A 23,876-nucleotide genomic window follows, 5' to 3' on the forward strand; every position below is an offset into this window, starting at 1 on the left:
GTCATATGTGTGTGTGTGTGTGTGTGTGTGTGTGTGTGTGTGTCAGCAATCTTTTGCCATTTAAACACTGTGGTCTGCATTGTGTAGCGTTGTGTGCAAGTGTAGAGGGACCGTTGTTAAGAAACCATTTCAGGTTTTCTTGTGTTCGCTCTTTAACAGTGTCTTAAATATTATTTCAGCACCATTCACGTGTCTTCTGTAACTATGGCAACAGGTCCACGTTCTAAATCTCAGACATTGCAGACAGCTGTAGACATTGTTTTCAATTAAAGGTCCAGTGTGCAGGATGTGATGGTTGCCTTTCCAAGTCAGAGAACCACAGTGGCCTTTTTGGGTGGTAAAAATACACTACGCCCCCACCCGTCCCTCCCACCCCTCTAATGCCAGTGTTTGGTTTGTGCTGTAAAAACATGGCAATGCTACATTCCTCCTTGAGGAAACACTCATGTAGATATGCAAGGCTCGTTCTAAGCTGACAAAGGTGTCGGGTGATTGTAAACCCATGAACACACACTTGAGAATATTAGATTCCATCTCTGCTAATAGATCCCTGTCAAAGCCACACGCTGCACCTGCAGTGATTAGCCAAGTGTCACCCACAGGACCCTTTGCCAAGAAACAGCCCGGACTGCAGACTGGGCCCAGAGAGGCATGCCGTGCACTGGCAAAACAAAAGCACCCGATAGGTAGATAACACTTTGCATGGAGATTGTGGTCAATAAACTTCTGGTTTACACCCAGAATGTATGGATTACTTGAGCAGACAGTGGGACCCTACCATTTATCACAAAGAGGTTTTGTTTCACATGTGGGAGATAAATAGGAAATGTTTAAACAAAAATCCCAGCTGAATTTTGTATGAAGGTGTATACAAACCATACTAAATACTCAGGTCTTCAGTTTCCCTCCGTGCGGAAGGTAGATGACACAGTGTCTGCTTTTTGGACTTTTGTCCAGTCACAGCTCTCTTCATTTTCCAGGCTTCTGTGTTTAAAATAATCAATTTTATATTTAGTATTTTTAGAGGACTATTGGAGCACTTTAACGGCTGGCGTTCATTCTTTTGCGTCCAATGAATGAATGAAAGAACCTGTCAAAGCCAGCGGCTTCGTCGTTATCTTCGATTTCAGTAATAAAGATCTGCTTTTCTGCTGGAGACTACAAGCTCTACTCTTTCTGTTTGGCAAGTGGTAATGCAGTTTTTTTTTCGTTTTTTTTCATAACAAACACACAAACAAAAATCATTTGGCCAGTGGTATGCAAGCGCGCATTGCACTTTCATGCCAGGATTGTGTGCCAGTGTCTCTGTTTGTGGTGTGCGTCCGTTCGAGTGTCTGCACACGCTGCAGCTTTGTCCTGCACATTCGCTTCCCTTTTCTTGCTTTTGTTCCTCCAGCCTTTAGCTCTGGACAAATCCACTTGTCCCTCGCCATCCATGTTGCCCCTGGAAACCAGCGAGAAATGCACATGAATGTCGTGCGCAGCAATGGGGAGGGGTTAAAGAAAAAATGTTTCACACATTAAAAAAAAGCAGAATTAGAGACAGAAGGGTAAGCGAGGTAGCAGAGGGGAGAAAAGGAAAGAAAGAAGTGGAAGAACAGAATGACGGTCATGATGCGTGTGCACTGTGTCAGAGAAAAACAACACATTTGCACAAAGAATGGCGTTCATCTCCTTTGAATATCGTGAGGTGATGATAAATTGCAAGCTGTCAAATGAAGCCCAACAGCTCTCCATTTCTGTCACGACTGTGTCTGAGTGACTGCAACAGCTTGCCTGTGACTGTTGCATTTGGATGATGTCGACAGACCAAAGGCAAGAACCATTACACCTTTAAAGGGCTCACCTTTTTTTGTAACCAACCATTTTTTTTGGGATCAGGTGTTCAAACCAGTAAAAAGTCACGGACACAAACTGTGTCCATTTGAACGCACGTCCAAGCTCGATGTCCTGCCAGTAATTAGACCACTTCTAATTCAGCCTTTGTGCTGCTGAAGACTTTACCCATGTGCCAGCATGTGCTTTATTGACCTTTCTGTTTTCCTCATTATGTTTTTCAACCATTTATTTGATTTTGAAGACTGGTTAGAACAGTAATCTATACCGCGGGATTATGAAGGAGCCTTAATGATGGTAAATAAAAGTATTTCCTGTTGTCCTTATTAAAAAAAACTTCCCCGTGTGATGGCTGAGATTAGTTACGTAAATTAGACGATGTTGAAGTATGCTGTAGTTTGAAGTATTAAGTGCTACTTGATGATTTAAAGGAAACAATCATTCCAAAGGATTTGCAAAAGAAATTACCAATGTTTGTTAGTTGATCAAGTCCACTAATTGGCTCAGAGGACGCGACTGCGGCAAACTTTGGACAACTTATCATCACAATTTCCGACGCACACTTTGACTTTTTTAATTTTTTTGACCATGAACAGAAACTATTCTAAAACAGTTGACACCCAGAGGTACACTTTTAAGGTTGTCTAGTAGTGAGTAGGAGCTATAAACTAAAAAGCAGTTTCGAGTCAGGTGTGCTGTGTCGTCAGAGGAGGGGTAATGCTCGGGCTTTGCGTATATATTTGACATTTCTTTTCAAATTGACCTGCATATCCACCCCCAAACCATGATGGGGAAAGGGAGTGGCAGAAGCTATTGGCAAGAGAGAAGCGGGTTGCATGAAACCCCCCTAGATTTCCATGCATCTGTGCAAACAATGGACATGCACACATAGAGGAATACACACCGTTTGCCGTTCCTAGGGATGTCCTCTCACGTCTAGTGTGGATACAGGGTTGCTCAATAATTAATGGATGCTTCTGGTGCGGTCCGCTGCATCGACAAATGCACCCTCCCAGATGCGCGTCCGCTCTGAAGCGCATGGATGCACGCATATGACATTTTTGCACAGTATTACTGAAGCCTGTCGTATCTTCCCTCATACCTCCCCGTTTTTTTTCCCTCTCTATTGTGTACACACACATACACACACACTCCCGCTTCCGCACCCGCTCTGCTCAGCTCCAAGGGATCAGTCGCTTATAAAGTGACTGCAGTCAGTATCTGTGTGAAGGCAGAGGAAGGCAGGACAGATCGCTTTGACTGGAGGGAACCGAACTCATACAAGCCTCGCGGGGGTTGAGTCGTACTGTGCTGGGGCTTTTTTTTATGGGTGAACCAACGCAGGTTCCCCTGTTGGCTTTAACCAGACCGAGCTGGGCTGTTCTGGGCTGGAATGGACTGAATTAGTTGAGCTAAACTCTTGCTGGGCTCAATTTCACCGGACTGTGTTGATGTTGCCGGCAGGCCTGGGGGAGACGGGGCTGCAATAGACGGAATTCCCTTTTTTTTTTTTTTCTTCAGCATCCCCCCCCCCCCCCCTCCCACACCCCCGTCTTCCAGCCTCCCCTCATCTTCTCCCTTGTACTTTCACAGCAGACATCCAGTGTTGCAGAGCAGACGAAGGCAGCGCTTCTGTTCATCTGCTGGCTCCTTGAAAGACGGAAAGGGGAGGCGGGGGGGAGGGCAGAGAACAGGGATCCATCCTCTCCTTTTTATATCCCCTGTTTTTATACAAAGGCAGCTACTGGCGTGAGGGAATACCAGCAGAGCTTTTCAATTCATCATCTGAAGGATTTTTGGATACGCGTCTTTTTTTGTTGAAGCGATTCTTACATTTTCCTGGAAACGGTTGGACTCTTGACAGAGAAGAAGCATATATTTGCATGCGCACTGCTTTTTTATCTCTGAAATATCTTGGCTGTCCTTACTGTTCACCGGTTTGGCCGCCGCCGCCGCCGCTGCTGCTGCTGGTGCTGGTGAAGCCGGGGCAGGAATGGCCCAGCAGGGAGGCATGGCGGTGACCCACCAGGACACCCTGGCGGTGCCCCCCATGCCCAAACACTCCGGCCTGAATGAAGACCTGGTGAAGATCCTGCGGGAGAACCTGCTGCAGCCGGAGAGGCCAAGAGGACACCGGCGGTCGCCTTCCACCATCTCCCCCCGCCTCTCTCCCCGCAACTCCCCGCGACTGCTTCGCCGCATGCTGCTCAACAACAACACCCACAAACAGAGGCGCTTCACTGTCGCGCACACATGGTGAGACTCAGATGGACAGATGTGCGGCTGGAACGCCGGTGGCTATTGTCTCCGTAGACGAGGGCAGCTGGGCTGGCTGATGAAAAGCGCATGTGCGCGTGTGTGTGTGTGTGTTTGCCTTTGTGAGGCATCTGAACCGCACACTGGCAAACTTTCAAGGTCGTGCTTGGTGAACGCTCGGCGGGATGGAGGTGGCCGTGCGCTGAGCCATTTAACTTTTATCTGCGGTTTGACGTGAATGCGTCCCCCCCCCCCCTCCCGCGCGGTGTAGAAATGGCACCGGTGTGCGCTAGCAGATCGTCGTTCATGTCCAGTCTCCTCGGAGACCCTCTTCTGACCTTTTTTTGATTGTGAGTTTGGCTCCAGCTTTTAATCTTTCACCCCCACCCCTCCTGGTATGATATAACGGTGCAGAATGTGAGGCCATATCCCACAAAGCGGCCTGTCTTGTTAGGAAGGTGGGAAGCTATCATCACCACATCCCCTTATATTTCGTTCTGCACCGGCGTGCAGTTTTTGACTATTAATTAGCCTCCATTCCTGGCTGTCTATCAGCCTCTGTGCCCACCCCTCGTCTTCCCCTCTCTACACCTCTTGTCTCCTTCTCCTCCGTTTTTTTTTTACTCGCCTGTCACCTATTCAGATTTCCAATTTTCCTCCTCCCTTCACCGCCACTGCCCATCGATATCATCTCTTCCTTCATATTATTTACGACTCACATCTCCTTCTCTTCCCGCTCCATATTCCCCCTGCCCCCCCCCGCTCCTCCTCTCTGTATCTTATGTCCCACTTTACTCCCAATCCCTCCCGTTAGACACGACCCTTCCAGCATCTTGATCATGATGTAATTCAAAAAATCACACATTCTCACACATGAATCTGAAATATTTTGCTAGTTGCCATTGCTCTCCTTTATACCTCCTGCTTCTACCTCCTTTTGTCTTTCATCCATCCTTTATCCACCCCTTCGAATAGCTCAGGGAGGTAAACTGGATCCTGTGGCTCCCATAGCTTTTTGCTATTTTCAGTGGCTGACTGCTTCCTCTGCGTCTGTATAATTTAAAATTTCATGAATTCATTATCTGTGTGCCAAATCATTCCATGAGGGAGAATGTGTCTGTGTGATGCCGTGTGCGTGGTTGTTAATTCAGTTTATGTAATTTCACAAACAAGTTTCCATGTTGGTTCAGAGCCATCTTGCACGGGTCCATATTAAGATGCCGAAACGCTTTCTTCCTTTGAGTGGATTTTCACCGCTCTGTGACGACGCTCTGTCCCGGGATGAGCATGACAGTGAGCCGGTGTTACCTTCAAGTCCCACTGGTTAAATATCTGCAGCTGATGGAAAGGGCAGGGCTGAAAAGTGCACGTGGCACTGGTGGCATGACGGAGCATTCATTATCTCAATGTTGTTGTCATTGAGACATTCATTGTCTCAATGACACTCAGGATGCACATGGAAGGAACCTTTCCGGTCATTCTTTTAAGGGGGTGAAATCCATTTTTCGCCCCACTCAGTGTAATATTCAGTTTTTAGAGCTACTTTCCTAACTCTACATGCATTCCCGAAGACCCTTCGTTCTCTATACAGTGTGGCCAGAACAAACTGACAAAAAGTAGCCCATAATATAGCTATAATATACCTAACATCTATTATCTCCAGTGGGTAAAACCCCAAATCACATATTTGTCTCAAGGGGCTTTACAATCTGTGTAATGGAAGAGCGATCAAGGGGCTTGACTCTCCCTGTAAGGACAGACATGGGTGTCATGTACAGAACAACCAATGTTATAAGAATACAGTTTAATGTAATAACAAAATGTCAACTAAAATGCGTGTTATGCAAGATAGCGGTCTTTGCACCATGACTGTTGAGGTGACGGGGGAGCAGGAGTAGGGAAAGACTGCGATGAGAGACTCAATGAGCTCTTAATCGCCGCGGGACTTGTTGGTCAAAGTACCTGTGTCGCGTATTGACATTTTCAAAAATAAAGGAAAAAAATCCAAACAAACCGCAGCCAGAGACAAAGAGAGTGTGGAAGGTTAGCAGGAAGAAAAAAAAAATTGCTGTGGTCTCTTTGTGCTTGCGGGTGTGATCGAGGGCACAGTCGACAGGCGTCAGCTAGAGGGAGGCTGACAACTGCAGCGCAATTTAGTCCAATCAACTGCTTATTGTTTTACAGCTGGAAGGAAAAACCTGGTCACACACACAGACCTTCAGTCCACAATTCATTAACAAGACCGTCCCTCTCCACGGGCCCATTGGCCTGATGCACTGCTCCGGCACAACGAACACACACACACACACACACAACTTTGAGGGGATTGCATGGAATGTGATTATTTTCACTCAAATATTGCCACTATTATTAAAACCTTAGTTGCAGCACCAGCTCCAGCAGCAGCAGAAGCCTTGGTGGGACTTTCTGTGTTGCGTCTGCTAAACCGTGCGTGTTCAACAAAAGACTCAATATTACATTGTGCCTTTCTATCTACGGACATCAGCCAGCGACAGCCAGCAGTCTCTTATTCATATGTGACTTTTCATTTACACGTTCCGTATGAGCTGCTGTCTTTCGGATAAAGTGACACATATTCATTGCCAGCATTTTTTTTTTGATGTAGTGAGACAGAAGGTTTCTTGCTGCCACGAGCACACGTCAGCTGCGCGGCGACAGCGTGCTGTCGGCTGAATGACCTCGTGTTGCACAGGCGGGACCAGGCGACGGAGACGCGTTCTCTCAGAGTGGCGCAGCGAACAAAGAATGGCTCGAAGGCTGCGCACTCACCCTCGAGTGACGGACGGGCCCGACGCTCACAATTCAGTTACCTTTGTGCTGCCTCCACCAGAATAACTGCTAATATTTCCTCCGCATTGACCCTGAGGTGTTTTTAATGCTGGTGCACAACGGCGTCTGATGCTGCATTGCAACAGTGCAAGCGTGTCTTTATGTAACGGCAGAGGGGGGGGGGGGGCTTTAGAGGAGGAGGAAGGAGCACAGGTGGCTCCTCACCGGTGGCTCCTCTTCTTGCTCCTCTTCTCTGCTGAGTTTTCAGCAGGGATGGCCGGGAGGTGTTGTGGACATGATGGAAATGTTGCATTGCCGGATAAATAAACGCAGAGTAGAGAGAAGGAGTCGGGGTAGAAGAAAGAGAGAGAGAGACTTGCATTGTCTCTTTTCCATTTGTTACTTTAAGGCATCTGATGGAGTACAGCAGTTGTTAGTCAACGTCTCGTAATCTTCTGCACACCTGGCTGGGCACAGGACTTGTACCTAGACTGAAATCTGACAAAACTTGAGTTGATTTATGAATTATTTTGACAGCAAGTGGAGGAGTTCACTGCTCCTGGTTAGGAAATAGTCTGCTGCAGATGCAATAAGAAAAGGATCTTCTGATTCAACCCTCAGCAAGAACGTTGTGTCCATTACTGGAAAATACCCATAACATGATATTTGTCAGGGGCTTGGTTATTTTGTGTGATGTACTTGATTCATCATCAATATTTGAGTTAAGTTTACATCAGAAAACCACCAAGCAAATATGATACATTACAGTCATATTTCAAGAAGTATGACAAATATTCTCAGTTGGTTTTCTTTGTCATACATGATAGTAACCTGAATCAATATACTAATCTGGATCAATGGATAATACTAATTGTTAGGTTGCGTCCTCATCAATAGGATATTTTAGTACGAAAGCAAGCATTTGGATTTTCCTCTCAATGTTCAGCTTGCAGGAGCAGTGCAAATGTTTGCAAGGGTAAATTAATAAGTAGGTAATTGTTCTGTAACACGATGCCCTTCAGCAAAGCCCTGCAATCCCAAACGCCCCAGTGGCCCAAATACAAGATGTCCCTGTCTGTCAACCTTCCTGGTTAATCCAAATGAAACATGAGATGATTGAGAGGGCTGGAAGCGGCCCTGAGGGTCACAAACATCTGTCCTTTACAGCTGGGCGATGATATTTTGTTTTTGACCAAAAACGAGACGGTATTGTACAGTCGATCATTGGTGCCTTTAGAAATGTTTTGCAAAATGACACTTTTGATCAGTGTAATGGCCCAGTGGGTGAAGGGGATTGATAGAGTCTGGTAGAGTCAGGAAATGACATCACTTTACTATAATGCAGCCTTTAAAACCAAGAAAGGACCACACCCATCTGGACAAAAGTGTGCTCACCACTAACATCTGAAGCCCTCTCTTTTCAGCCCCTTTAAATTGTCTCTTCCAGCTGAAGCGGAACTCCACAGCTACCTCTGTTTGTCGCTTTGGATGACATTTCTATTAATAGCCAGCACCATTTTGGCTTGTTCCTTTGTATCCCCAGCCTCCCTGTCCAAGGTAAACACCTTCCCAACAGTCTTTGTTTTCAGGGTATGGCTTCACGCAAGTAATTACCTTTCATTCCTTTGAGGTGGCGTCGGATTGCAGCTGTCACCCTGCTGTGCAGCACGGAGGATTCTCCGGGTTTTATCAGCCCAAACACTGCTCTCCACCCGGGAGAATAGAAGCGCGCGTGATCTGCATACATATGAGCGTCAGAGCTGTGCTGCTGTGCTGGCGGAGCCGGCTGCATGACACGTCGGCACAATGCACGCTTCTGCAGAGACGGGCATATGCGGGGCCATCGATAATCATGCCTACATGCACACAGACTTCCACTAATAGATACGGCCATTCTCACTGCGTGTGATTCTCGTGCTGGTCCGGATGAGAAAGGACCTCTGGGTTTGTATTCTGAGCCGGTGGCCAAGTCGGTGTTGGCTGAGATGAATAGGAAAATTAGGATTATATAACTGTGTGACTGGAGGAGAGGGAGGAGAATAGTGGAGATGACGGGGATCACGGAAGAGTACTTTTTCACGTTTGATATGCTCAAGGTGCATTTGCCATCCCACAAACTGCAACGCATTGGTTACAAAACTAAACATGCCCCCAAGAATGAGTGTTGTAATCCAATAATCCTATTCACCGTGAAGTTATAGAACATAACTGGATCCTTTTGGAAAATATTAAGACACGGTGCCTCACAGTCGCATCATAATTGAGCTCCTGATGTTCTCACATGTATTTGAGTCTGAAGGCCATTCGACTGACCTCGTCTGCAGAACGTTTATACATCATCCGAGAGAATTCAAATCTACAGGAAGGTGGTTTCTCCAAAGAGAGAAAGAGCCCTACCTAGAACCCGTTACCTCAAACTACATGTTGTCATTTTACCACCAAAAAGCTTTGAAATACAGTCATTCATGAGAAAGTGTCCAAACCTTTGACTGCTAGTGTATAGGAGACATCTCTGTTGTTGGAACTGTGTTGCGAGTGGATTTCTTTGAATGTCCAAGCTTATGTGAGTCTCTCTGGCCTTTTTCTTTAGCTCAGCCTTATTATTTGCTTCACATCGTGATCGTTCAATGCCGGAAGTTGTCGGGCTCGCATCGATTAGCGGTCAAAAACCCCCAAAGATGGCCGTTTTGCTGAAGGTCTTTGTATCCATGCAACATTCGGATCTGCTCAGATCGAGTCTTCAGGAAACTAAAAATAAAGGGGTTATGTGCATATTGATCATCATTTGCATCCAACAGGTCCGGACCCAGGAAGGTGTGTTAGTGGTTACTGCTCCACCAGATTTGATTAAATGATAACCATAATGGATCTTGAGTTGAAGAGGCCGCAGCTGCAGGGCTTCATCAAAGGCCTTTTGATATGCTGATACGCTTTTCATTCAAGAAAATGACATTCTGTCAGTGCTCGCTCCAACATGTCGCCCATTCATGTGTTGTTTGAATGTACACGGTCTTTGACAATATTCCACTAAAGGCACATACAGGCAGAAAACTCCGAACACACTCATTTCCCCTCATACCTGACCAGGTTCTAGAGGTCAATTGCACACTTCCTCATCTGCCTCTCCTCGGCTTTCTCCTCATTATCTTCCTCTGTGATTGATTCCTGCTGATTTCCGCAGCAGAACTTTGACTTGATTGCTACAGCAGACTGCGGTTACTGATTAGGAGGCAGCTCTGATAAACGCAGCTGCAGCAGCAAAGCCTGAGAAGAGGGCCGCCGTTCGTGAGGGGATGTTTTTAATGGCCATGAGTTGCAGATGGCCACGTACTCTTTGCGTGCATTTCTTTGGCCGCTATGGAGGTTGAGCGGCACTGGCCGGCCACATGCGTTTCCCTCTCCATTCACGCCTCGGTGAAGATTTAGCTAATCGCATAGAGACAAAAATAATTAAATCGCAACTCAAAATGAGTGTTGGATGTGGCGGAAAGCTTCCATTATAAATTTTCCTGTGAGAGCCTTATTAGCCCGAGGTGAGTGCCATTAATGGCGCATGGCTGTGTTAAATCCATTGGTTGGTCTTCATAATAGTATGCAGACTCGGTTCATTAAAGAATAATTGAAAGTGTAACCCTCTCCACTCATTACGATTATTTGTCTGCACTTTGGGTAAAAAGAGGTAAACGTTCAGTGTATACTGTGGAGCGAAGGGAGTATAGAATTTGGTTCATAATCTGTGTTCCTTATTTTGTATTAATCCCACAATTTCACAGTAGTTTCACGGAGAAACGTCGCCACATTCATAATTGAGTGGGTTCTATTTTTAAGAAAGCAGAACAAATTAGAATACTTTTTTTTTCATGATGTGTTTTTCAGAGATAGCTGCTTTTCTCCATCGCTCTCTTACTCTTATTCTGCTCCGGCTATCACCCAACCAACACCATTCCGGTCTGCATGCTGCATCTTCCATTCAAGGCTCGCTCCTCTGAGGTCGGTTCATCTTCCCTCACCGAGCGACCTCCCCAGCCCTGTTTCGTCCTTTTCAATTCACTTGACTTCACTCTGGGTTTTGCCCGTCTTAAGCCAGATATGTAACGACGCGGCGTGCTGCATCATGTCATCCACGCAGCGATCGGATGAGGCGGGAGCAGCTCAAAGGACCACAGACCCCTGTGACACACGCGACTCCCGTGTGCTGCAGAGCACGTTGACCTGGCTCCTTTTTTCCTGTCACGTGGCGTTAGAGCAAAATGTGGAAGAATAGATGAACTTTTAAGCAGCCGCAGCGTGGCTCACCTGTCAAACTGCGACAGGAGACCACCGAGCGGTGGGGGGGAGGTGTCGGTCTCCCCCACTTTTGCGACTCACACAGCTTTTTGCATCCACCTTTGGCTCCTCTGACCGAGCGGGGGCCTTGGAACAGACACACAGCGTCCGACCCCGGCGGTTCTAATGAGTTGCATGTCCAATTAAGATGCAGCTGCCTCCTGTGTTAAGTGAGCCGTCCGGTTATTGATGTCGTCCCTTGATCATTTTTCACAGCTGCCTCCAATATCCTGTTCTTTATGAGGCTGTTTTTCATCTTTATGTGCTCACATTTGTGTGCGTACGTTTTAGCCAACACAGGCCGTGTAAATAATACGCACACGCTTTTTTTTTTTTTTTAGCAATCTTGTTTGTCTCAATGCCGACCCTGATAACTATTCTGCTGCCCGTCCGACCACTGGGGCCGTCTCGTCTGATTGCATCGAGTCAGGGCCTCGGCGCGCGGTATTAAATGACAAGTAATTAACAGTGTGTGAGGTAATCGGTCTGCACCTAGTTTCTCATGGTCCTCAGGAGGCTGAGGATGAGGGAGATGGAAGGTAAATACTCACATGTGCACGGCTCGGTGTGTGTCTGTAGTAGTGCACGTGCAGTACAGCTGTATTCCTCGCTATAACTGAAGGAGCCCCAAGAACCGAATCGACAGAACTTTACCGTAACCTATTTTACTGCTGCACTGTGCTATATTATACTATATTAAAATGGCATTGGTATTTTTAGGACTTCATTGCATGATTTAATGTGTCTTATTCTTGTTGCTGTCTTAATAATGGCCAGTAGGGGGCAACTCCAGTGGTTGCAAAAACAATCATATTCTACAGAAGTCTGCACCAAACCCGCTCTAATGTAACCCCAACAAACAAGAATTTATGGTCTCATTCACTAGTTTCAAGTCACCTTCAAAATACCACGATTTTTTTATTCCCTATACGATCTCTCTTAATTTTTTGTTATTTACTATTATTTTTAGTTTGCTATTGTTTTGCACTCCTGTTCTTGTCACGGTGTGGTTCACTTCCTGTTTTATTTTGTAGTTTTCTACCACTCGTGTCCCCGGGTAACTTCACTTCCTTCCTTGTTCCTGTGTGTTTTTGCCCCTTGGCCTTTTGATTTTGGATCTTGTGACTATTAAAGTCTTTTGTTTTCCGTGAAGTCTGCGTTTGAGTCCTGCCTCCACCCACATCCCTGACAGTTCTGGGATGCTGCAACATATGAATTATCATGACAACATCAAGAAAGAAGTCCCATTCTGCAGCAAACGGCCAACAGGTTGGGAGGCCCGGGCCACACGTCCTGCATCAGAACTGCATTTTAGTATATTTATGGTGTGATTGAATGGAAACCATAATAACCTTTTGGGTAAATTGTTAGTGGAACATACTACACTGTGGCTTTCTGAATCAATTCATCACCACATACTTGCTATAACGAGCCACTTGGCCGTTGGGGGCCAGATGCTCGATTCGCGGTTTCATCTCTGAGCGAGCAGATGGTCTGGAGGGCTGAGCGTGAAATCTACAGGTGTCACGGAGGCGGAGGAAAGGTTGAGCGCATATAAGGATATCCTTTTTAAGGATATACAAATCAGGATTGCAGTATATTGGCTGTTTAACAACCAGGCCAGCAATGAAGGGTGCTCTGGCGTAAAAACGCCAGTTACGCCCCACTTCCATACCACTTTATTAAGACTGCAACTAATGAAGTCATTCTGTATTGATCATTTCTAATGGTTGTCTCGACACGTCTGACGATTTCTATTCATAGCAATAATTGTGAGTGTGTTTCAACGCCGGCTAATGTGTGTGCGTGTGTGTGTGCGCGCTGTGTTTGGCTGCATTAACATGGTCTTTTTGGATGCTTTCATAGTCTCTTGATATTGATCTGGAGTGGAAAGATTAGTGCAGGTACTTGAAAGGGATCAGCCCTCCCGTCGTGGCTTTCAATGGGTGTTCTTGGCCAGCGAGCACGTCACGCCACAGTAAAGTAAAAAGATATGGTCTGGGTTCAGGACATGATCTCCGGGATGCTTCTTACAAAACCAATGACAAATATTTACCCTCAACTGTAAAAACCAGATTCTACAGCTGTCCCTTCTGCAAGACGCCGTCCAAATAGGTTTAATCACTTTAAGGTTATTGCTCTTTTGAAGCTGCGCATCATCGTACCTAGATAATGACACAGTGTTGTCCTTTTTTAGATGAATAAGGTTGACCGATATTGTTTTTGTCCTTTTCTGCTCTTTTCATCTCTTGTGAGCCTGTGAGTTTTTGCAGCAAACTGAACAATGTCTGCTCTTCGGTCCCAAAGGCTCAGTAGCTTGGCAACATGCACTACAGTAATGCCCACACATAGTGTAAAGAGGAAACACACAGGAAAACAGTTACATCACCCCCCTGAGATCACGTACGAACACAAGCACGCACACGTGAATGTACACAGACCCACATACCAATATGCATTTGTATATGTCTATATTTATATATATATATATATATATATATATATATATATATATATATATATATGCTTTCTTCTTTCAATATGTTCACCAGCTTATTTAAGAAACAATTTTTCACACATTAAACAGAATTATTGTTATAGTTATTCAATAGTCTTGCTTTGGTTTAGTTCCGTGGGATTATGCAGGCGTTGACTGTAATTTGTTGCAGCGCTGTGTGGTAGGTTGAGATTGCCGCGGCAACAAGCACTTTGAAGTGGTGAATGCCGAGAGGATTACAGATTACAGTTGTTCAAATGGCCAGTGCAATTAGGGTGTCCAGCGCGTTGCTGTGCGTTAACGCAGATCAAAATCTGACCCGGACGCTTTGGATCATCAGCTCAGTCTTCATCTTCAGGCGGGAAAAAGGATCAAACTAATTCCGGAGAACATATATAGCTCTGGAAGTAAACTGTACAACTGTACAGTCTCATTCAGTAGCGGAAGCAGTCGCCGCTACATCAGTGCGCCAGGAAACCGTTTAAAACCTCCACATCTGGCCTAATCATCAAAAGCTTTGATGATGGGGTCATGCCCCTTTCTTTTGTATGCGTTCCTTCCCCCGTGTATTGGAGCAGCAATGCAGTCCCGCTTTTGGTTCTAAGCTTCTATCAACCTGGTATGTTAAGACAACCTCCAGATGTTCACAGCAGTGCACCAACCAGGCCCGGCTTTGTCTGGCCCAGTGTAGACTGTCAATGTGAGCAGCATTGCTTTCTCTCCCAATCAAACTGTGGTTTTAAACACGACCCTGCAGCCGCTGGGGACTTTGACCTGTAATAGGTGGGTAGTTGTACTGTCTTCAGTCTTGTGCTTGCGTGCTAAGTATAAACAGCTGTCTGTATCTTCATATGTAGACTGCAAAGTGGTGCTCGTCTTCTTATCTAACCGTGTGAGAGAGAAAAAATGATTTGTGTTTTATGTTCTCTAATCTTTTTTTACCATGTGCTTCTCCACCAGGCAGTCACCACATATTAATGTGAAGACATTAAAAGATATCGATACCTACCTGTCAAAGAGATGATGTTACTATAATAAGTCTTTCCATTGACATTGTCTCCTCAATGCTGCCGCAGTGAGTTAATCCGACAATGCTATTTTCACAAGGAAAAAATGTCTTTTCTGCTCTAAATATAGACTCTCTAGTATTTGAACACTGCCACGAGTTGAGGGAGAGGTGAGAGACGGATTCGCATATTGTGAACTCTGAATGACCTGGTCTCTTCTCCCCGGTTAGCAGCCTGCCTTTGACACACACGATACGGTACATGTATGTATCTATGTATGTATGTTTCAAACATATCTGCTAGTTTGAGGAAGTTAGACTCATTGGTTTCCGAGAAAGTGGGCAACATGTTTGTTGTAGATTGTTTTTTCTTGTGTCATTTGCGCTTATCGGACAGATGACAGTCCAGAGGCCGATTGGAGAAGGGGGGTAAAGGCAAAGAGGGGTGACTAAGACATGCTGCAGTTACCTTCCTTGTGTTGCAACAAGAAGCCCCCCAGCGGCGTCTTAAAAACGGCACATGAGCAGCGTTGTGTGACCGACTATGTTGGGAGGCTTTGAGTTCAAACAGCTTTCTGCTCTCTGATCACTTTTGGAGAGATGACGTTCCTGCATCGCTGGGTATTCCCTCTTCCTTGTGTGGTGTTGATAACGCTATCGTTTCCACGGTTCTTTGGCCTAAATATTAGGGCTGACTCTCTGTGGACGTGGAGTGCATCGCTTTGGTAAATTAGTTTGTTATTTACAACATAGCTCAGTTTGTTCTCTGCCCTGCTGCCAGTATAATCGGGTTCACCTGGGCTCCATCGTCAGCCAGGTTAGCAGAGAGGAGCAGGAGTGCTGCACTGACATCTTCCCGTATGCTAATATGGATTACAAGAGGTAAATGAGGAGCGGGTTTTACAATTGAATGCACCTTGATTAAGCTCCTGCATGTCCGTGTGTGTCTGTGTGTGTCCGGTCTGTGTGTGTGTGTGTGTGAGAAAAATAAGGAGAGAAGGAAACAAATGAAAATGGGATCCGTGTCTTTTGCGTCATCGGCCTCAGTCTGCATTGCCTTCTTTGTTCAGACTTAACTTCCTCCGCTGGATGAAGCTTGTGACGTGCATCCGGGGAATTGGGAGTCTGTGTTTTTGGACGGCGGCCAACCCAAGTATCCATTATCAGCACTGCACTCACTGTGAAAGGCAGCTAATGTTTTTTCTTCCACTGTTAGAAGAGGGTCCAAGGTGTATCGAAGCCCAATCTCTTCAATAGTAGTAATCTGTTTTAAATTAAAATGGTTCTTATATTTCTTCATCAGAGCAAAATAAAGTACATGCTGTTCAATGAGGATATGTTTAAATGAGAAAACATCATTCAGATGTTACGTTGATATGTCATATAACCTACTTCACAGTAAACCGAGACATAAACAATTCATGCATATCCATGTATCTGTATCTGAGGCAGCGACTGATGGCGATCGCCCACAGATCAGACGGTATAGTTTAGCTTGCATCAGCAAATTGAACTGCATAGACCATGTTCTTAAGTTGCTGGCCAGCGTATCTGGGTGTGATGCAGCAAAACGCCTTCCACCTTTGGCGGTGTAACGTTGATGTAAGAGGTGCAGGTTCTGTAATAGCGATATTAGGAAAGAATTCTCAATTTCATAATAGAAACTGACAGTGGCCCAAATCAGTGAACTGTAACTGTGATCCATGAAATCTCAAACAGAGCTTATTTAATCTTTTATCTTCCAGACGACTCCTGAATTTCATTAGCGACCTCGTTTATAACGTTGGCGTTCAGAGCCCGATGCCCCGTGAGGAGAGGAGGTCTTCATTATTCATGGGGATGGGAAATGCTGTAACAAGCTGTGGGAGTAATCTCATGATTATCAGCATATTGTCCCCTGGGAGAAAACCCATTGCGTGCCACGGACGTCAGTTGACACTACGACAACAAACAACATTATAACAACATACAGAACTACGGGACCAAACAAGTCATTTCTGAACATAATGGAGCCCAAATCCCCAGCAGGCCTTCAACGGCATCCTCTGTATATTGATAATTGAGATCTCTTCATTACAGTTTGCTCTCTAATAATGAAGAACTGCATGAAGTATATAATTTGATGTTGATATATTACAGACATCAACACGATGGGTAAAAGCAATTGGTTATAGCAAATTAGATCTTTTGGACTTGTTAACTTTTATATATTGCTGCATATTTTCCCCCGGCCCAAAAAACAGGACTTCAAGTCCATATGATGTCCATCACTACGACCAATACAGATGGGCTGCACATCTGTGTTCCTTCAGGTTTTGTTTAGTGGAACATTACGTCCTGGTTTGGATGTACTGGTGGAAAAGGACTGCCTGGTGCATCACTCAGATCATCATCTATTAATAATGATTTAATAATGAATAGCCTTTGCGTTTTGGCTCCAGGATATACAATTGTTGTCGTCCTTGTGTTGCAGCTGGTCCCATTCATAGCGGCCACCTGCGGGTTTGTTTGGCCACTCGGTGGTGACAATGAATAATGTAATGTGAAAGACTGACGTCAGCGCGCGCTCCCTATACATTCACCTCATTTTGACATCCTTCTGCCTGTGCGTTATCTATCGCTCGTATGTGCACAAGCCAGCAGGCGTGGAAGCATCCGCAATTGCCCGCCAGCGCTGGGAAAGCAGCTATTGGTGGGTTCCCAATTGCAGATGGAGTCATGGGGAATGAGCCACTATGATTAGTTAAAGCTTCGGTCTGGTATCTCTGTTTGTTGTGAAGCTTAAGGTCTTAAGCAAGCCCTGCTTAGAGGTGACGGCTCATCCGTTCCTTCCCCTTCCTGACGTTTTTCTTTTCTTCACGTCATCCGTTTTCCATTTTTGCCTCCTCCGATGCCTCATAGTAAAGAGAGGGAGAAGACACGATAAGAGGGCTCTAATCCGGCAAAGCTGGACAACAAAGACCCATGTTTTTTTGTTTTTTTTTTACTTTGCGGTAAAGCGGGGTGCGGCTCGAGAAGTCTTTGCGTCACTGCTGTCTTTGGTGCATTCATTGTGGAATTGTCCATAAAACACTTGAGTGTTTACGAGGGAGAGGGTGCCGGAACATGCGCCCGATTTCCCTGTTGGTTTCTGTCTCTCATTAGGCATCTGATCACGCACACACACACACACTCACAAACACACACAAATACAGTTACCAAGGCATGCCAACATGCGAATCTCATGCACACGCATCCCTAATGACGAGAGGGAAAATGCAGACATGACAACCTATGCACAGGCACACGCATGTACACACATGGACACACACATTTGCACACTGCTCTTCGGGACCAGTGATTAAAAGCCGTCGTCGTGGCGCAGGGGTTAGAGAAGGTGTGCTGGGAAGCACAAGGTTGTTGGTTCGATTCCAGGCTGCCCCATGTTCCACGTCGAAGTGTCCCTGAGCAAGACACCTAACCCCTAATTGCTCCCCAGGCAAAAATGTGAAAAAGCCATGGGTTTAAAGTGTAATGTAAGTCGCTTTGGATAAAAGCGTCTGCTAAATGACCTGTAATGTAATGTAAAAAAGCCGTCATTATCTTGCTGTGACCGTAACGAGAAGAGCACACCTGTTTCCGACAGCTGTTCCCGATCACAAGGTGCCGTCATTGAATCTAGGACCAGACGCTTTGGAGGTGATGACTATGTGAGGCCATGAATCCCCAGCTGAGAGTCTAGTCACCACGGAAACGGGCCTCATTAGAATCAGCTAACCGAAGGGAGACGTCCTCTGGCCGTAGACTCAAAGGTTTCGGAGCAGAATGAGCTTTAGTCACCGTCTTCCTTCTGTCTCTGTGCACGAAGGAGACGTGAAACGGCGGCAGGATCTCACGGTCGGTGCGAGGCCCCGTAGTTCACAACTTCACGGCTCGTGGAGCTTCTTCGATAGGTCCCATTTTGGCTTCATCTTGGCTGGTATCTGTAAACTTAATATTTGACTTATTCTCTCAACGCAGCCAATTATGCACATTCATTTATAGCATATTAGCAAGAGGTTGGTTTGCAATGAGTGTGCGTTTTTTTTATTTTTCAGTTTAAAAACTTACGAAAACTACACAAAAATGAAATAAGATCCAAACTATGCACACTTGCAGCTATGCTTGGTTGGGACAGATTGCAGCGTTTATGTTGGAGGCAGTTTATGTTAAAGTCTACTACTGCTTATTCAATAACTATGTTCATTCTAGTATTTGATAACTAAACCGTGTAATACAATATTCATTTCTACCCAATAGGGGAATTCTGTATTTTTAATGCAAATAGCTGCGTATATTCCCGCCTCTCTTAACCCTGATGTGACGCCTGTGACGTCATCCACTCCATGACAAGCAGGCTGCGGGTGCACCACCCAAATGCCTTCCTTCTCACCTCTGCTGTCTTAAGTCATGCCCCTCCGTCCTCCACTCCGCCCACATTTACCCCACATGTTACAGGCTACATCCGAGACTACTGAATGCTGTATGTATTTTATGCCAACACCAATGAAGCGTCCCCTGGGAAGATGTGATCAGAACCTGATGCACCTCCTGCCTGTGTGCAAACCTGTCCTTCACAGACAGACAGCCGTCACTCGCTGAGCCGAAAGATGGTTCGAGGAGGCTGAGGCGGCTCGAAAGGCGGTATCCACTCAACCGTGTTGGGCGTTTTTCCAGTAATGCCCTATCGGGAGAATTCCTTCCTTGAGAAGGGGAGCATTTAGGTCAGGAAAGCAGGAGGAGCTGAAGACGAGCTAATGAGACCATGGAGAGGCTGGTCCATGTCCATCTCAGGCCCCTGGCTGAATCAACCTCATTTTGCCCACTTTAGGGTGGATGATGATGTCATCTTCTTCTAACTGGATAAATGGAGGCACTGTGGGAATCATAAACATGTGCCCCAAACACAATTCAGCAGCTATGATATACTTATGATTTGATTTAAAAAAAAACATATTTATTATACCTTTACTGTGTGATTTTTTGTTTTATTGTACTGTTTATAACCTTTTTTTCACTTATGTTTCTTGTTGGTTCGTTTGCACCATCTACTCTGCCGTTGTAATCCTGCCGATTTCCCCACCGTGGGGCTAATAAAGGATTATCACATTTCATCTGATCTCTGGTATAAGACACTGCGTATAATCACATCCCTGAGCCGGGCTTTTCTTCTCTATCTGTATTGCTGTTTGTCTTAATCTGCGGGTTCGTAAAAGGTAACTAGATAATATGCATCCGAGCTGCACTCTCTTTGAACCTGCCTTTTTCGATTGTCACTCCACCCATTCACCTCGGTCGGTCTGCCTGCAACAATGAATTCAGGCAGCTGGTCAAACCGTCTGACCAAGAGAGAACCGAGAAAAAAAAGATGCAGGGAACCCTGACGGGTAGGCGATGGGGCTGGATGCAGAGTTAATGGATGAAAAGTGGGAGTCAAAGTCGGTTTTGATCCAAGTAGACTAAACAATATTGAGTTTCACATGACATAATGTAGATAGAGCTGTAAGAAAATGATTCATTCTTTGTTTTATTTAATGCTATTTATTGTAAAGTAATACATTTTCTGGTATGTCAGTTGATGCACGTCGAAGGATGCAATGTGACCTTGTGTGCTGCACTTTTACTTTGTGTTACCACACTAGTGGAACAATTCATGCAAACCTTTGCAATGGACCATATTGTTGTGTTCTGTTTTGTAAAATTCAATATTGATTTGTAACTATAATCATTTTTATCTTACATCACAATTTGCCCAACTATCTCTCCATCCATCTTTTAGCTTCTTGTGCCTGCACAGGGACGTGGTGAGGATAAGTGGAGTGTGATGTGAGCAGATGTCCTGCGTGTATCCTCTGCATCCTTAGCAACATGCAAAGCCTGCTGGGACTTGTTGTCCCACCAGCTCCTTCCCGTCTCTGTACGCGTGGTGCGCTCAAAAAGCACGTGGGCCCCTTCAGCTTTTTCACATCTGATGTAATCCGGGCGTCGCCGCGGTCGTATTTGCCATATTTGCCATATTCTTCTCTTCTCTGCTTCCCGGGCGCCATTTGTGACATTGTTATGAACTAGCATGGTGATTCTGCCTTTAGTTTAAAAAAGGGTGAAGCGCATGGCTGGAGGCGGAGGCGTGACTCCGATCGATAGTCTTGCACTGCGCTGTGGAGAGAGTGAGATAAAGAGAGAGCAGTTTTCTCACCACTGCAGTATATTGATATACACTCCCAGCTATTCACATATTTGTGTGTGTGTGTGTGTGGAGGGTTGAGTGGGGGGTGAGGGGGGACCTGTCCACTAAACAGCGCGGGGAGAAAGGGTTTCAGAAGTTATATACAATATGGCCCGATGCTTGTTTAAGCACAAATTACACTGCAGTCAATAGATTGTCCCGATAACTTCTGTCTGTCTCTCTCTCTCTCCCACCTTCTCTCCCACCCTCCCATCTCTTTTCTCTTTCTAGGTAAGTAACAACACAGCAGAGATTTAATCTGAAAGTGAGATGGCTTGAAAGGTAACGTAACCCTTGCCGTTTCTTTGTTGTTTTGGTGGCATAAATAGTAAATCTATTCAGCGGCCTTAAAACCTCCAACCCAGTCATATTAATACACCGTCAGAACAACACAACACAACAGTTGTGTTGTGTTGTGTGGACACAAAGGTGTATATATATAAATATATAATAATAATAAAAACTTGCAGCACCACCGGCTACATAATAATACCTCATCTTATTTTTACGATGGACTATTAGGTTGCCTGTCTGCATAATGGGCCTGGCATGAGCAGTATGGGCCCGCGCTGCTTTCACCTAATGGTGGTGTTGTGTTTGGCTGCTAATCTGTTTATCTAATCGGATGTTGAGGTTAGGGGGGGGGTCTATCTCATTAACTTGCAGGATATTGATTTCCTGTGTTTTAGTGCAAAGTGCTCCGCGGCAACCTGCTTCTACTTTCCCAGATGGGAGGAATGCAGGTTGCTTTTTTCGAAGCTCATCAATCGATCGCGCGTCAGCCCAGGGTTGTTGTGCAGCGTGTGTGTGTGTGTGTGTGTGTGTGTGTGTGTGTGTGTGTGTGTGCGTGCAGGCCTCGCGGTACAAATAGCCACCGAAGCAGATTGAGCAGAGAGACATGTTTTACGTTTTGATGGGAGCTCGAGAAAAGACAGAAAGACTGATAGTGTTGGAAAAGATTTGGCGATTAGCATCGGTTTAGCACTCTTTTCTTAAGTGGGGAATACAAATGTACCATTACATTAAGTTCTGATGCCTTTCTGATGAAAAGCAGAAACATTCAGCAACACTTATAATAATGAGACCTCAGCATCTTGTGTTAGCGAAATACGGAGCCCCACAAACAGAATCTTTAAAAAAACATTCATTTTTAAAAATCTCTTTTTCTTTAATGTGTGGACATTAACGGGAGAGTGTAATCAGAAGGTTGATGGTAAGCTTGGTGTCATTTTATTTCTTAGATGCTAATCAAATTTTTCAACATATAAATATTCAAAAAGTTCCTTAAAAGCCACTATTCTGGTTTGGTAAGGAAACGCCATCTGTTTAGGACCTTGTGCCAAAGAGAAAGCAGATCTACGCTTCCTCCTCATTTCAAGTTGAGTTATTTTCTTTATTTTTTTGTTCCTCTCCTGTGCCTCTGTGGCTCATGGCCCTTGAAACGTTTATGGATTAAATGAATCGTACGTGTTGCATCTCTACTCATGCGCTGTTAGGCACAATTGCAATGTTTGGAATCTTCACTTCTGCTGCCGTTGGCTGGATTAGGACAAATATGTGGGATTGGCTTCTCTTTTTTGGAGCCCATCGATGTGAATACGTACCGTTTGCTGCATTGAGAGTGGTGTGTGCGTGTGTGTGTGTGCGTGTGTGTTAGGGCAATGCGTCATTCTGCTACTTGCAGAAGCCCAGGAGCTCCCCTTTGGTAGCTCCCATGTTGCCTCTCCCTGTTATGTAACCATGCTGTTCTCACACTATTGGCCTTTCTCCCTCCCTCTTCCTCTCCTCATCCCTCTTATCCCACTTTTTTGGTTTTGTATATGTATGTGCAAACTGTTGCAACTTTCGGGGACTAATCAATCAGTATTCCGTTTGTTCTCTCATTTTCATTTTCGTCTCCCTCTGTTTCCGTCAGTTCTTTCCTTCCGTGAAGTACAGCCGTGTTCTCTCCATCCACCCCCACTCACTCATCTCTGCGGCATACCCTCCCGTGGCACAGCTGGAGTCACAGTTGAAGAAAACAAGATTTATTTTTATGAGCACTCTGTTTATACCAGTCACTTTTCAGATAATTCAGTTTATGCTTCAGAGAGTTAATACTTCTCTTATAAAGAAAGAGAGACGGAGCGGAGGGACGGGGGCAGAGAATTAATTTAAATCTGTAATATTTTTGAAGAATTGTGCAGCACAGTGGCGGTTAGCACTGACGCCTCACTGAAGATCAATTCTCCCTTTTTACACCGTGGCTGATTGGATGTTCCTGCACCAGACCAGGCTCGGTTTAAATAGGTGACCGACAGAACATGGCTGTGCCGTGGGTCAGAGGAAGCCGGTGTCAGCATGGCACACCCATTTACCTTTAATGACAACAGTGTGATCATACCTTATTGATCTTTCAGGAAGCTCAGTGTTTCTTCACACCCTTCACAGTAGGAGACGCTGTGTAGGGTCATGTGTTGACTGTGTTGAGACCAAGTTACGCTCAAGACCAGACTGTGTCGAGACCAAGTCAGGACCAAGACCAGACTGTTGAGACCAGGTCACAACCAAGACCAGACCAAGTCAGGACCAAGGCAAGCGAGTGCCACACTGCATGAGACAGTGTGTCTACTCCTCATATTGTCCTGAAAAATCCAGATTCCGATGAAAACACTCCTCTTCTTTATTTTCTCTTGGTGTCTGTGTAAAGGTATTGACTGCATTTAAAAGCAGTTTTCATGTTTTTAAACTAAAAATTACTGTAAAGTCTTTGAGTGTAAAGTAACAAAAATCCTCCCAATACCGGAACGCTCTTTTGTTTTCATGTACAGTTAAGACCCCGTCTCTCATGGTAAAAATGTTCAGGTTGTGAGAGTGCCTAAACCACTTCATCATAAAAGAATTTCCTAGAGAGCACGGAGCATCGGGGAGCTTTATATAAC

At 45.3% G+C, this 23,876-nt stretch overlaps 1 protein-coding gene across 3 annotated transcripts in view; it reads left to right on the forward strand.

Moving 5' to 3' along the window:
- pde4d (phosphodiesterase 4D, cAMP-specific) overlaps positions 1–23,876 on the forward strand; it is a 132,134-nt gene that overhangs the window by 57,902 nt on the left and 50,356 nt on the right. Inside the window, exon 1 of one of the 3 annotated variants that reach the window (XM_040194910.2) lies at positions 3,438–4,092. The exons of the other annotated variants lie outside the window; for them this stretch is intronic. Coding sequence (XP_040050844.1) covers positions 3,830–4,092 — 263 coding nt within the window. The 5' untranslated portion in view covers positions 3,438–3,829. Of the gene's footprint in view, positions 1–3,437; positions 4,093–23,876 lie in introns of those variants that run through there. 3 annotated transcript variants of the gene reach the window in all.

The sequence above is a fragment of the Gasterosteus aculeatus genome, chromosome 13 (assembly GCF_964276395.1).
Source record: "Gasterosteus aculeatus chromosome 13, fGasAcu3.hap1.1, whole genome shotgun sequence".
NCBI lineage: Eukaryota > Metazoa > Chordata > Actinopteri > Perciformes > Gasterosteidae > Gasterosteus > Gasterosteus aculeatus.